Genomic DNA, 14263 nt, shown 5'->3' with positions numbered 1-14263 from the left:
GATGGTGCCAGCCTCAAGGCTGGAGCCCTGGGAACAGAGGAAGTGCCCTACTGGAACAGACCAATGGGCCTCCTAGGCCAGCATCTGCCCATGGACCATGGTAACGGCAGATGGTGCACATAACCCCAGCTAGCAGCTGGCTTCTATCGATGCTTGAGTGATGGCCAAGTGGCAGGGGCGCTCCCTACAGTGCAGTGGTGAGGGGGAGCGTGGCAAAGGAGTGCTAGCTCTTCTCACTTCACCCTTTCTTCCAGGAGAAGCAGTCGCGGGACTGAAAAGCGTAATGCTACCCTTGGCCCCACAGGCCCACTCCCAGCCCTGGGGGTGGTGCTAGATTGGTAACGCTTGCCCAGTGTGATGTGTCTAGCTGGTGCCCCTCAGCACTGCCTGCCTGGCCTGTGCAGCCAGGAGCTCCCGCGTTGGCCCAGGTTACTCACTTAGGGTGACCAAACAGGAAATGTGAAAAATCGGGTGGGGGTGGGGGGGGGTAATGCCTATATAAGACACAGCCCCAAATATCAAATTGGGACATCTAGTCACCCTGTACTCACTGGGCCTGGAACAGGAAGACCCGCCACTCGGCTGTCCTGAGGTAGAAGACATTCGGTCTCTTGCTGTAGTCGGATGCCCGCGTGGCTAGCGCGTGGTGGATGCTGATGGCGTTCTTCAGTTCCTCCTCTGCCAGGGGCTTCCCGGGCTTATATTCCTCCTGCAAGGCCAGGCTCTGGTTACAAATGAGTCCTGCTCCTCATAGCCTGCCTTGGCGCTAGGGTCCTGCTCTAGCAGGACAGGGGGAGCTATAGTGGCCCTTGCCACTCCTCCTAGGAGCTCACCATCACCAGGCGCAGCAGTGCTAGGCATCAGGGCTACTCCCAGGGTGGTGCATACCAACCCACCATGAGCTGGCTGTGTCCACGTGTTCCCGGGGGAGCGGATCGGACTGCATGTATGAATGGCCTATGGGAGGCCATTCCTTATGCTGCTAGCCCAGTGGGGGGCACTGCTGCTGCAAATAAAGGCTGCAGTCTCAGGCAGGAGGCCAGCTTGGAGGCTGGCGTGTCACTCCTCTGCCAAGACCCTGCCGTAATGCGGTCCTACGCTGCAAGGGCCACAGCTCTAACAACTGCCTTGGGGAAGCAGCGCTGCTGCCTTGGCCAGGGATGCCTCACCCTGCCCTGGGCCAAAGCCTCACGGCTAGTGCCTGGTGTCATGGTGCTTAAATGAATGCCACGCTCCAGACAGCAGCAAGGATCCTCCACCTGATCTATCACTGCAGCAGGGTCCCCCAACCCACCAGGGTAGTGGGGGCAGGGGCAGAAGTCCAGACTGCCTTCCTGTGATTTAGCTGCCTGGCCTGAGTTCAAGCCCTGTCCTGGGGTGGCCAGGCGGGCAGTGGTCTCGCTACACCCTACCTTCTGCAGGTAGAGGATCATTCCCTTCAGGATGGCGTGGAAAGTCTTCCAGCCTCTCTTCCCTCTGGGGGCTGGCAAGGAAGAGAGAAGCAAAGTCAGGGGAAAGTCAGTCCCAAGCGCGAAGTGGCACAGCGTGAACATCAGCCCACCCAGGGGACGGGCAGCTCTCCAGTGGAACTCATTCCCCAGCAGCACACCTGAGCTGTGCCCTCCATGAGAGTCAGCAGCTGGCTGCTGTGGGGGGAGGATCCTGCGTGCTGCCCCTGGGGCCAGAGGCTGCTGCCAGGCAGCCAGGGCACGGTTCAGTGCTCTCCTTGCTGTGTTTAACCATGGTGCTAGCCGCTCAGAGGAAGCAGAGGCAGGCAGCATTTCCTGCCAGGCACTGCTACGCCCAGCAGCAGATGCAGAAAATACAGCCAGCTTCTAATCAGATCAAGGAGGCATCAACTGGCCTGGGATTAGGGAGGATTTGGCAGTGGGAAGGTAGCATGCTCCTCTGTTGCCGCAGAACTGGGCGGCTCCCTTTGCTGCCCCCCCCCATCCCCCAACTAGATTTAATTATCATTGCAACAAGCGAGCAGCCTGTGACCAGTCTCAACCCAGAACGGGGGCTCTGGCTGCTTCCTTCCCCTACCCCCAGGGGTCCAGGCCTGATTAGCACCTTAGACAGAGCAACAGCAAAGTCCTGTTGATGGGGGAAGAGCTGAGTTCTCTTCCCTACCCCTGTCTCCTTCCGTACACAGCTAAGGCAGGGCGGGGCAAACGTCTCTCCTGCAACTGGCCCTGCACCTAGCTTCCATTCCCCCTACCCCCAGGTGGCGATGACGTCAGCGTGCGGCACACTAATGCTATCTCCCAATGGAAGAGAGCCATGCAGCCCCAACACCTGCTGCAGGTCAGGCCCTCAGGTCTGCTCCTCCCAGCACAGATACCACAGCTGCTCTTGCTGAAGGTGGGGTTAGCTCCGACGCTGCTTTAATCTCTGTGGGGGTTCCCGCTGCGGGTGGCTGGGGTGTGCTCAGCTGAGAAGCTGGAAGCACAGGGACAAAAATGAAAACCAAATGGAGTCTTTACTAACTGAAAGGCCCCTGTCCCCCAGGAGCACAGCACGTGGGCGAGTGCGGGAGCTGCAGACAATGGTGCTGCGGGAAGCAGAGATTTGGAGGGCCTGGCTTGCACGTTTGAAAGTTCCACTGTAATTTTGCACAAAAGTAGTTTTTAAAATGGACCCCCTAAACGGTGGGAGGGGAATGAAGAGGGGTCAGGGCGTGAGCTGGTTCTGAGCCAGGCCTTGTCCCGACCGAAGCCCCTTTGCCACGAGGGCGTGGAGTGGCACTGCATCACTCGTCCCACTGTGACCCTAGTGACTGCAAGGGAGTGGCTCCCCATTGAGAACTGGCTCTGCCCTTAGCACACCCCAGCCCTGCCCCCAGACACCTACTCTTCTTGCAGTCGGAGTCCGCATGGCTCTTGCGTACCAGCAGGCCGTACTTGTAGGTGGCGATGCTGGGGTCCTGAGAGAAGTCCAGGAAGGGGTTACTGCAGCTGCTGATGCGCTTGATGGATTTGGGGTTGGGGTCGGCCAGCTCAGAGAGCGACTTCCTCAGCTCCTCCTCATCGCTGTGGGGCAGACGTTGCAGGGGTTAGTGGCACCAGGGCTGGCCAACACACCACCCAGCACTCTAGCCAGGCCATGCCAAATGGGGTGGGGTGGAGCCCACCCGGTGGGAGGGCTCCCATTCAAATCACCTCAAGAGAGACACCAACAGCCCCCTCCATGCCCCTGGGAGCCGTGCCCTAGGCCCCTTCACTGCTCTGCCAGGCTGGTGGTTCTTGCACCACGTCTCTCCCAGGTTAGGGGCTCGATTAGGTCAGTCTCGAGCTGGGCACGGGAGCCCCCTGCCTGCCCCATGGAGGGGAGGTGCCTGGAAGGCCCCTTGGCAGCCAGTGCTCAACTTTGGCTAAAACAGGAGAACCTGCAGGCAACGGGGCCAGGCTGGGGTCTGCTGCGCAGGGAAGGGCCAATGCCCTGGTGCCTGGCACCGCAGGAGGCCATCTTGGCCTGTGGTGACTGGCTCACGTCCCCCTCTGACAGCAAGGAGTGGACAAAGCTCCAGAGAGAAACTCCAGCCCTGGCTCTGACACCCTCAGGGGAGCAGCGGGCAACGCAGAGCCCCAGCCCACTGTGGGCTTGGTTGAGGAGACGTTGGGCTCCAGAGGGACGAGCACCCAGTTAGGAACCTAGCCACAGGCATTGGGAGGGGCTGTGGGACATCACGAGCCAGCCCTGCAGATCCCTTCAGCCCTGTGGGCTGGGGGGTGGGGGAGAGGGGCAGGAAGGGGAGTGCATGTGCGGGTGGGAGGCGGGCACGCTGCATGCGGAAGGCAGCCGACAGCCAGCTGGCGAGGGAGGTGGGCCCTTGCTCACATGCTCGCAGCCTGTGAATCATGCTCCCTGCTGGGCTCTGGACTCCTTGGTGCCGCTCTCCCAGTGCAAAAATGTGGGAGCCCCACTCTGCCACCTCCCCTCTTCCTCACAAACACAGTGCTGCTAATTAAACCCCTCCGCAGCTGCTGGCCGTCTCCATGGCAGCTGCATCGGCTCAGAGCCGGGATTACGTGAGCTCCCAGCGACGCGACTGCTGCCAGTTATGGGGACGGTAGCTGTGGGCGAGGGGCATGGCCCCTCCATTGAACTGGCTGGCTAGGCACTAGGACCCTACCCTGAGTCCCTCCCAGCCCTGGGAAAGGGGGCCACCTCATAGAATCATAGAATATCAGGGTTGGAAGGGACCTCAGGAGGCCATCTAGTCCAACCCCCTGCTCAAAGCAGGACCAATCCCCAATTTTTGGCCCAGATCCCTAAATGGCCCCCTCAAGGATTGAACTCACAACCCTGGGTTTAGCAGGCCAATGCTCAAACCACTGAGCTATCCCTCCCCCGTCATAGCCATGACTTCTTTCTCCTTCCCCAATTCTATAGCCCCAGCCCGAGCAGACCCTGCCCAGTGAGGCTCTCCCAGCCCATTCCCCTGCTGCTCCCTGCTCCACTGTGGTTCTTCCCCACCCTGGCCTCTTCCAGGCACCAGGTAAGGGGCTGGGCCATAGCCAGGGCCAGGTTGCAGGCAGACTGGGCAAGAGGGGAGGGCCTTGGGAACTGGCTCTGCCCAGGAGTCCCCCCACTCCAAGTCCCTCCAGAGCTCCCCCTGCAGACCTCCTCAAGTCCTTAGGAACAGGCCAGTTCTGCTGGTGCACAGACTCCCCAGGCTGGCAGCTCTGAAAATCTTGCTCCCTAGTCTACCCCTCATCTACACTGTGCAGACCTGGCCAGGGCTACTCCCCCACTTAGCCTGGAAGAGCCCTCTTTCCCCTGTTATGCCCAAGCAGACCATCAGTGGCTCTCATCTTATACAGGCTTTGTCCCTCCTGGTCTGGTCCAACAGTCTGGGCTACTCTCTGCTATGAGTGACCCAGTGTAGATCCAGGCAGGGGGAATCCCACTGCACCCCAACAGCTGGCTAAGTCGGCTCACAATCCGCCTAGCCTACTTCCAAGCTACACCTGCCCCACCTGCCCCCCTGGGCGGGGCTATTCCACCACCCTGGTTGTAGCTGTGTAAATCCTGCCTCAGCTACTCCCCAGTGCTGCTGCCTGCAGAGCTGCTACTCCACACCTCAGGCCTGCCCAGATCCTGCCCAGGTTATTTCCCTCTTTGGGCCTTCCTGGGTCTCCCAGTCCCTGAGCTAGTCCTCCCAGCTGTTAGCTGGGCCTAGTCTGACTTGCTTTGCTATACAGCTTCCAGCTGGGTGAAAAGCTGGGACCCTTCCTTTCCCGCCTTTGGACAGCCCGAGTCTAGTCTATGTTCAGTTCCCCCCCATTGCTTTTTGCTGCCCTATCGGGCCCCTCTGTACATCACTCCTGTTCCCGGGCAGCGAGCTCTCCAGCACATGCAGCAGGTGCGCTCTTCCTCACCTAGGCTGGAGCCAGAGCCCGGAGAGATCACGCGGCATCTTCTCATGGACTTCGCTGGGCTCTGGCCCCTCTTGGAGGCAATCTGCCCTCTAGGTCACACCTGCCACCCTCCTGGCTGGCCTGGCCCGCAGGGAGAGGTGGGGATGGTTTGGATCCTATGAGCAAAGCAATGAGGAGGAGAGAAACTAGCGTCTGAAGGATTCATCTAACGGGGGCCATGTGTCCGCGCTGCATGGAGCTCTCGGGCCAGAGCCCCCCAAGCCCCGTCTAGCCAGTGAGAGAGGCTGGCCCCTGGCCGGGGCGCTACTCACATGGCCCACTGCAACTTCTCATTCTTGATGGAGCTGTACAAAGCCTGGGGAGACAAGAGAACAACGGTCAGTGGGGGCCAATGCTTGCTACGCTACCCTGAGTGGGGCCTGTCACTCCCTCCGCACTGGCACCCACAGGGGTGGGGCAGTCGGGAGTAGGTGTGGGTGCCTCCCTGAGGCCAGAAGGGGGACGGGTGAGGACAAGAGAGTTGTGTGTTTTCTTCACAAGCCAAAGCAGCTGCATTCACCTCCCGAATATGCGGGAGAGGGCAGTGCCCATGGCACGCTGGGACGGGCCGATGGGAAGCAGGGAGCTGGGGTGGGAAGCTCCCTGCCTAGAACCGGTGCGGGGGGTGTAAGGAGGGATGGGCGACTCTGAGGCTCAGGCCAGAAACAGGGCTATGACTGAGGGAGTGCTGGAGAGGTCCTGGGCATCTCTGTGACAGCTGGGGACCAGTAAAGGGACAAGCGGGGCCAGGCTGAGCGAGGAGTGGGCAGAAATCCCATGCGGCAGCAAGGGTGAGCTGTGAAAGGCTAGGAAAAGGAAGGCAGCTGCCATTGGACAGGCACAGGATACAAACAGAATGGGGCAGCTGGGGGCAGCCTGCACCCCAGCACCTCCTACTGGACAGCAGGGAAAACTGCACATTGAACAAATCCAGCAGCCGCGAGGCGGGGAGGAGAAAATGGCCCTAAGCTGAGGTTCTGTAATGCCTCCGCCCCCGCCACACACATTCTCCACACCACAGGGTGTTCTGATAAAGGGGTTACACACAGGGGGCTCGTAGGCAACATGGGATCGGAGTAAACAAAATCTCTGGGGAAAATGCAGCTAGTGAAGCCGCCTGAATCCCTCTGGGAAGGGGCCTGGCGAAGAGCTGCGGGGCAGAGAATGGAAAGAAGAGGTACATGCGGCAGGCTCAGAAGTAGGGGGAAGCTACAGTGCACTACAGGGATGGATCATGCACACTGGACACACCTCCTTTTTGTAAGCCACACCCACTGCTTGGCCCCTAACCAGAGTGGGGTGTGCTGCAGCTGTGTCCCTAGTGCTCCATGAGCAGTGGCAGAGTCACACACACACGAGTTTCAGGGGAACAGGTACCTTCTCCTTGGCTGCACTGCCCACGTTACTGCTAGGGTAGCACCTACTGATCACGCCTGGGTGCCATGCCAGATTTTGCCACTGACTCACTGTGTAGTCATGGACAGGCCACTTCCCCTGCACATCCCCATCTGTACTATGGTGCACTGACCTACTTGGGAGGGTGGTGGTGAGGTCTAATTAATGTTTTGCAAGCGCTTTGAAGATGAAAACCACTACAGATGTGCCAAGGCCGACTCCACTGGGCTTTCCCTCCTTCTCTTGGCTTGCGTTCTTCTGAAAACTCGCTGGCCCAGATGTTCGGGGCTCACATTTGCATGCACGTTCCTGGGCAGACCTATGCGTGTAGCCGTATGGGACATTGATATCGTGGCAGCACCCCGAGGCCCCAATCGGGACTGGAACCCCCATTGTGCTAGGCACTGTACAAACAGAAAAGACCCAATCCCTGCCCTGCAAGCACTATGGCCAACCCCAGTCATTAGCCAGGCCTCCCTAAATACCCAGCTTGGGCACTCAAATGTGCACATGGCCAGCATAGTGCACACGGCCGTCATGCACAATGGTGCTCACCTGGGTGAATAGCTCCTATGTATCACAGCCCCAGCACCGCCGTGTCGTACCCAGGCTGTAAATCAGTACAGTCGGCAATAGCCAGGTTTGGGGATCCTAGTCTGCTGGGGGTGGGGGGAAGGTTTGACATCACTCAGACCCTACGCACATAGCAAGGGAGGCCCTTTGGAGCCTCTTTGGGGCAGGGACTGTCTCTCTGTTCTGTGCTTTAACACACAGCACAATGGGGTTCTGGGCTGTGATGGGGGTTCCCGGGTGCTACTGTAATACAAATTGTGGCTCTCATGACAGTTAGAGGGGAAACACAACAGCACTCAGGGCAAGCAAAGGCTCCTCCTGGCATTGCAGGTCCTGTAGGATGGGCTTCCCTGGGGTGTTAACCTTTTCTGGTACCCCTACCCACAGATTTTGGGCTGTGCCGTAATACCTACTTGGGCTGTGACAGCATCCCAACTCCTGCCCTGAGCCTGGTGGGGCCTTGGCAGGACTTTGGGAGCTCACCAAGTTGTGGCAGGCCAGGGGGGAGGGACGATTCACCCCCCACTCCCTGAGTCAGCAGTGAATCAATGCCCCTGAATGGTGTTGGGGAAGGCACCATGATGCTGTTGTTCAGATGTGTGTGTTAAAGATCCGAGTGCATTTTCTAAGCAATATGGATGGGAACGTTGGGGCCAAATTCCAGTCTGGGTAGCTAACAATCTGCCTCCCTAAACTTCACTTCTGGCCCCAACTCTTCGGGAGCATTGCCGATGAAGAATGCGTGTTAGTGTCTGCATTTCACAGGGAAAGACACACTTCATATACAGAGAGATTCTTTTATACAGGGCCAAAGCCTCAAGTCCTCCTTCAGCTTTTACTCAGGTACAAGCCCCCCGATTCAGCCAGTATCTGGACTATGTAAAATCTGAGTATGGATTTCAGGGTTTGGGCTACTGGTTGGGATCCTTGGGGCTGAATGGCTCTATAGAAAAGTATGTAAGTGTCCTTCCAGCCCATCTTCACACAGCCTGAACATCAGACACCATTCAGCCAGCCATTTATAATGTGGAAGGAGAACAGTGCCTCTTTCTGACAGAGCTGCACCACCATGGGAAGGAACCTGGAATACTTGTCTGTGGATCTGTCTCCAATGGCATCCTCGCGGGGCCAGGCCAAAGCCAGCTCTGCCCAAGCAAGGTGCACTGAGCTCACAGAAGTTCATCTAAGAAGGCCCAGGCTTGAAGTCCATTATTTACTGACCAATGGATTTGCTGGTGAAATCAATGTAGATTTGATTTTTTTTGGATGAGGTAAGAAGCCACCCCCATCGCACCTCTGAGAGAAGCTCTATGTAGGCAGAGAATTGAACCCAGCCTCAGTAGGAAAGGCATTCCCTGAGAAGAGACTAGGATCATGTTCAGATGGACCTGGGTCCAACCACCCACAGCACTCTAGAGAAGTTCAGATCTGGTTATTATCAAGCGATTGAGAAGCTGAGGTACATTAAGCAGCCATCTGCTGGAATTTCGGCAGCAAGACAACTAAAGGACAATGATACAGATCCAGACTCAAGGAGGAGAATCCAGTCATGGAGGGAAGAAGCAGACCTAGCTATCTAAGGAGAGGAGCTGATGGCAATGAATCTGCCATAGGTAAGGAGGGGAAAGGCTCCTCGTGCAGTGTTGCAGTATGGAGCTGGGAGATGCTAAAAACGCTGGAGAGAAACAACAAAGAGATTTGGAAAAAGCACAAGAAGGAGACCAGGAGTACAGCAGGTGCCTGCACAGCTCCATACAAGATGTAGGGAATTGTAACATGGGCCAGAAAGGTGCTCTGAGAGGGAGTGGAATGCGAACTCGGGCGGTTGATGGCAGAGCAATGCTGAGAGATCGCATGGGCCTCAAGTGATGAAGGAAGTGAGATACATATCAACTAACCAGGAAGCATTCTGGGTAAATTCATCCAGCTGGAGATTTGAAGTGTTTTGGAGGTGACTGGGGATGCTCTAACCACAGCCCTCTAAAGGGCTGATGAGAGGACTTCTGCTCCAAGAGAAGCAGCAGAGCAACAGCTGCGCCCTGAAAACTCAGAACAAGATGGACATCCGCACAGCTCTGGAGAAGAGCCCACCAGAGCTGAATTGTGCAACAGTCGGGGCTCCAGGACAGTCTGGGAACACTTTAAAGGACTAACAGCTTTGTGGATTCAGAAGGAACAGCTCTGTTACATACACTGCATGCATCACCAGGAGCTGCTGAGCCCGAGTAAGTGCATGCGCGGGGGTGGGCGTGTCAGCATGGTGAACTGGGCTGGAGAAGACTAGGAGCTCTGCATGTAGAGACGATGGAAAGGCATACAGTTTCGCTGTCCCATGCAGTTAGGGAACATTAACAAACAGGAGTGCTTGGGACACCGGGACCGGAATATAGAGTTTTTCACCTCCACTGAAATCCTGCCATTACTAGAATAAAAGCTGCCCCCAGCTGATAGCTGCCTGGTGTCCAGTAGGAAATGAATCTGGGGGTCTCAGTCCAACCCCAAAGATTTGTGGTGGACCACAACTGGTGTCCCAGTTTCCCTGCTCTCCCGGTGTGTCCTGCTGCCTGTCTGTACATTCTTTTGAGCAAGGATTTGGGCAGGGCTGAGCCCATTGCTGGGGCTTCAAGAATCACTCCTAACTCCCCTTGTTGGCTGTCTCAGCAGAGGACAGGGAGACTGAATCCCCAGCCCATGCCTGGGGTGGGGCGTGGTTCTTCAGGGAAGAGATGGCAGGAGTGAAACTTGCCTTGCTGCTATCCAGGCTTTACCTGTTCTGGGGATAGACTGAGGGCTCCAGTCCCCAGGGGCTGTCAGTCTAGCTCTAAACTCCTCCACAAAAGGAAGTTTTTGGTGGTGCTGGCCCTTTAACAGGTTGGGGCCTCAAGGTTCTTGCTTCCTGGCAGGTACTATTAATCAGAGCCAAGGCTGAATTCTGCTTTGCTTTGTGCCCTGGATGGAAGGGGAGCGTGTGACGAGAGGGAGAGAGGACATGCTGCTGTGCGTATAAACAGGGCACTGCTGGTTATTGGCTCACATTCATCTTCGCCCTGCCCCTGCAGTGATGGATAAATCTGTGCCCTCTGGCTACAGGGACTTGTGACATCAGTATAGGGTATGAGCTCACTGCAGCAGCAAGCAGAGGGGGAATGTGGGCTGCGAGGGGGACAGCTCTTACCCTGACACACATACACATGCAGGGAGAGAAGCTGGCTGTCCTGTCCTGCCCACCCCCTACCCCCCTTCTTCCTATTGCTATCACTGGCTCACAACTGTGGGAAGATTTTCTGCTGCAAGTGGCCTAGGGTAAAGCCATCCATGTGCAGGAACAGAGAGTTCCTGCGCAGCTCTCACAGCCACAGATCTCAGTGCACTGTACATTTTATAGACAGGGAACTGGTCCCACCACAGGGCACAGGCAGAGAGGGGCACTGAAACCAGGGCTTCAATCTTTCCACCAGACACTTGGCTAGCGCATGAATCAATGCATCTGAAAGAGAGAATTAACCCCTTCCCAGGCCTAGGAGATTGGTTACACAGGTCTCCTACTCGGAGAAGGCTCAAATAGCCTATGGCTTAGTGTTATGGTGTCTGAGCTCAGGAACATGCCACTAGGGGTGGGTCACAGGTCTCTGAGCCTGTTTGGGGCCAGAGCCCTATGGGACCATCAGCATCCCGGACAGTCACAGCCCATGGGCTATTTTGTAAAGGAAAAGTGTCCTCCCTGCAGAGATTCCTCTTTGTCTCTGTGCCCGGGGGCATCTCACCACGAGAGCTCAACCCTGCGCTTTTCCCATCTCCACCTTCACAAGGACCTGAGCTTAGCCATGAGCTACATTGCAAGGTGCCTCCCTAAGCCACCAAGAGCCCTTTGCATGCTGTCCTTGGCTTGGCTAAGCTGAAGACAACTTCAGTATTGGTTCAGTGTGAGCCACCCTCTGTGCAGAGATTTGGGGCCGGGGGGGGGCGTGCGGGGGGAACGACTCTCTCATCTCTACCTGCCCTGGCCTGTCAACTCTCTTCCCTACACCCCTCATTCCACCTCCAGTCCATTCCCTTACTCATGTTCACCGGGAGGCCTTGCACGTGCTATACAGTGCTGCTCTGCAGGTGTGAGAAATCCTGGCTCTCCTCTGCAACAGCTGGGGAACCACCAACCCTATTCCAAGCTCTTGTTTCCCTTCTGCTCCCCAAGCTACTGACATCTCAGTGAGGGAAGTACACTCCTCCTCCACCCCATGTGAACATACATGGGTACACACATATGCAGCAGATGTGTGTAAATGTGGCTTGGGACAGCATGCATGGCCCCATCCTGCCACACACACACACACACGCCCTGTGGTGTCCATAGCTCCCAACCTGCAGTGGCTGCAATGCTAGCTGTCATACCAGCGTCAGCTTTTGAAGAGGGCTAGGAATTGCATCCCCATCCCAATGCCCCCAGGACCCTTCCCCTTCTAGTGCCTTGATACTGCAGGCTGCAACATCAGCAGCGTGTAGGAGGCAAAGAGCGGAGGATTTCTGTGCCAGGTGGCCCTAGTGCGTGGTTACATCTCAGTGTGTCACAACGTGACGTGGATGCAGCCTGCCCCAATGCTGTGTTGTGCTATGACGGGATGTGTCATTGCCAGGCCGTGCTCATGGTGGGATCTCCCCATCTTCTTCCCCACCCTGGGCCCAGCTTGGCACTATTCTGGGGGGTCTTCTCCTGAGGCTGCCGCTCTGTAGGAAGGCTTCTCCCCCTGCTTTGGCAAGGGGCAGTGCCTCTTTGCTCCTCCTCACCCAGCATGCCCCTCTACCAGAGTCCAGGACTAAACTCAAAGGAGCACATTCAAAGCAGGTGTAAATCAGGGTTGCTCCACTGAAATCAATACCGACTTACACCAGGCAAGCACCTGGCCCCAAATCTCCCTCTCTTCACCTAGCGGGCTAAGGAAACCCACCCACCTTTCCAGACCAAATTGCAAGTTGCACAGGAACCCAGTCCTGTTGAGCCCATGGTGGGCTCTCTCCCCATTCTTCCTGCCATGCGAGGGTCCTGATTGGCATGATGCACCTGGGTCTAAGACTACCTGCGTACCCTGGCCCTGATCCTGCTTGCAGGGTGTTTTAAAGAGAAGGTGGTTGTCAAGCCAGCATGAGGCTGCACACAGTGGTGCAATGTCACGCTGTCGTTACATAGAGCCATGGGACTGGCACTGCCAGGAGGCCAGGCCTGGATCCCAAACCCCCGTCTCCGCAGAACATGGGCGGGCAAGTTTTGAAGTGCCCCCTTAGCCTTTCTGCTTCTAACTGCAGCCACCAGGAAGGGAGTTGAAAAGAAAGGCGAGTCCCAAGAGGCCCGTCTTAGATTTAACGGAGACTGGAGCTTTCATCTGGTGGTAGAACAGAACTGCCCCTAGGTTAGAGCGGCTCCAGCGCGGCAGGCTGGGCTCTGCTGTCAAGTCTGGGGATCATTAAAACCCTGTTTTCCTCTTCCACCGAGCAAGGGTGGGTGAAGGAGGGAGGGAGGGGAGTGCGCTCTTGGCTTCTAGCTGCCTGCCCTGCGCACACCCCGCTGTGTAGCCGGCTGGGGCTGAGCGCAGGGGGCTGTCCGGGCGCGCAGGGTGCGAGCGCACGGTGATGGGTGTGTGGCTGTGATGGACCGGGGGGGCGCACACAGGACCCGAAGCGTGCGCTCCTTTCTCCCGGGGAAAGGCTGGGGGTCACAGACGAGTCTAAGCTGCCGTTTCAAGGGGGTTCAAGCTTTCTCTGCCCCGGGTGGGGAGCGGGCTCCCTCCGCCAACTCCCGCCCGACGGCGGCCCCCACCGCAGCCCGAACTCTCCCCCGGGAGCCGGCGGCGGCGGTGCCCCCAGCCCTTACCGGTTTCTTCTTCCTGCGGCTCTGCAGGCGGCTGACCACCAGGTCGGTGTAGAGCACGGGCTTGAGCGTGCGGGAGCGCTGGGGCCAGCCGTAGCAGAAGGTCTCCACGCCCCGGTAATTCCGGCCGTAGCGCACGGAGCACATGGAGCGGGATCGCATGCGCCCGGCGCTGCTGTTGATGCTGTTCACGCCGATCATCCTGCCGGCCGCGATGGCCCCCGGGCAGCCGGCCGGCGCGGGGCTGGGCTCGCCGGCAGCCTGTTGAAGCGGCCCTGGCTGCGCGCCGCCAAGGAGCGCGCTCCGTGCCGCAGCCGCAGGCCGTGCGCGCAATGGCGAGGGCGCTCGGCTGGCAGGGGAGCGCAATTCCCCTCGCAGCAGCCAGCCAATGGCTCCCCGGCCAGGCGCTGGGCTGGGGGGGGCCGGCACGCTCAGGGACGCAGGGAGCGAGCGACGGAGGGGGCCCGGCAGCGGGGAAAGGGGAGCGCAGCCAGCCAGCAGGGTGGAGAGAGGAGACGGGCAATGGGGGAGCTTCAGAGAAATGAGAAGGGAGAGGGCAGATGCGTGGAGCGGGGGGTGAGGCGAGTTGGGGGGGAGAGGGAGGAGGCTGGAGGGGCTGGAGTGATGGGGGAGAGGAAGGAATGGACTGAGGGAGAGGAGGCTCGAAGAGATGGAGGGGTCAGGAACTGGGTGGGGGGGGTGAGCGCACCCCCCAAAGTACTGAGGGTGGTGAGGGGCTGGAGGAGAGGAAGGAGGCTAGAAGCCAGGAGCTGTGGCAGAAAAGGGGTAAAGGGCGGGGGAGAGGATGTGTGAACAAAGGAGGCGATGGGGCTGGAGAGCAGGAGGGCAGGGAAAAGCTGGAGGGAATGGGACAGGTCTGGTTAGGCTACAAGGCCAGGCCCCCTGGTGAAGCCAGATGGCACAAGTCAGGGAGGTGCTGCACACCAGAAGTGGCTGCACAGCAAGGGTGGGAGAGGCGCTCACCAAGCTGGAAAGCACCATATCCTTTGGG

General features: G+C 58.1%; 1 protein-coding gene across 4 annotated transcripts in view; it reads right to left on the bottom strand.

Moving 5' to 3' along the window:
- The window catches only part of PSD (pleckstrin and Sec7 domain containing), a 107283-nt gene that overhangs the window by 4131 nt on the left and 88889 nt on the right, over positions 1–14263 (bottom strand). For all 4 annotated transcript variants that reach the window (XM_043551178.1, XM_037905472.2, XM_037905473.2 and 1 more), the window contains exons 11-14: positions 5696–5739; positions 2854–3032; positions 1413–1483; positions 552–709 (exon numbers count right to left, since the gene is read on the bottom strand). In XM_043551178.1, coding sequence (XP_043407113.1) covers positions 552–709; positions 1413–1483; positions 2854–3032; positions 5696–5739 — 452 coding nt within the window. The remainder of the gene's footprint in view (positions 1–551; positions 710–1412; positions 1484–2853; positions 3033–5695; positions 5740–14263) is intronic.

The sequence above is a fragment of the Chelonia mydas genome, chromosome 7 (assembly GCF_015237465.2).
Source record: "Chelonia mydas isolate rCheMyd1 chromosome 7, rCheMyd1.pri.v2, whole genome shotgun sequence".
In the NCBI taxonomy this organism is placed as follows: Eukaryota; Metazoa; Chordata; order Testudines; family Cheloniidae; genus Chelonia; species Chelonia mydas.
Note: the sequence above shows the minus strand (reverse complement) of the source record. Positions and strands in the feature narration are given on the sequence as shown.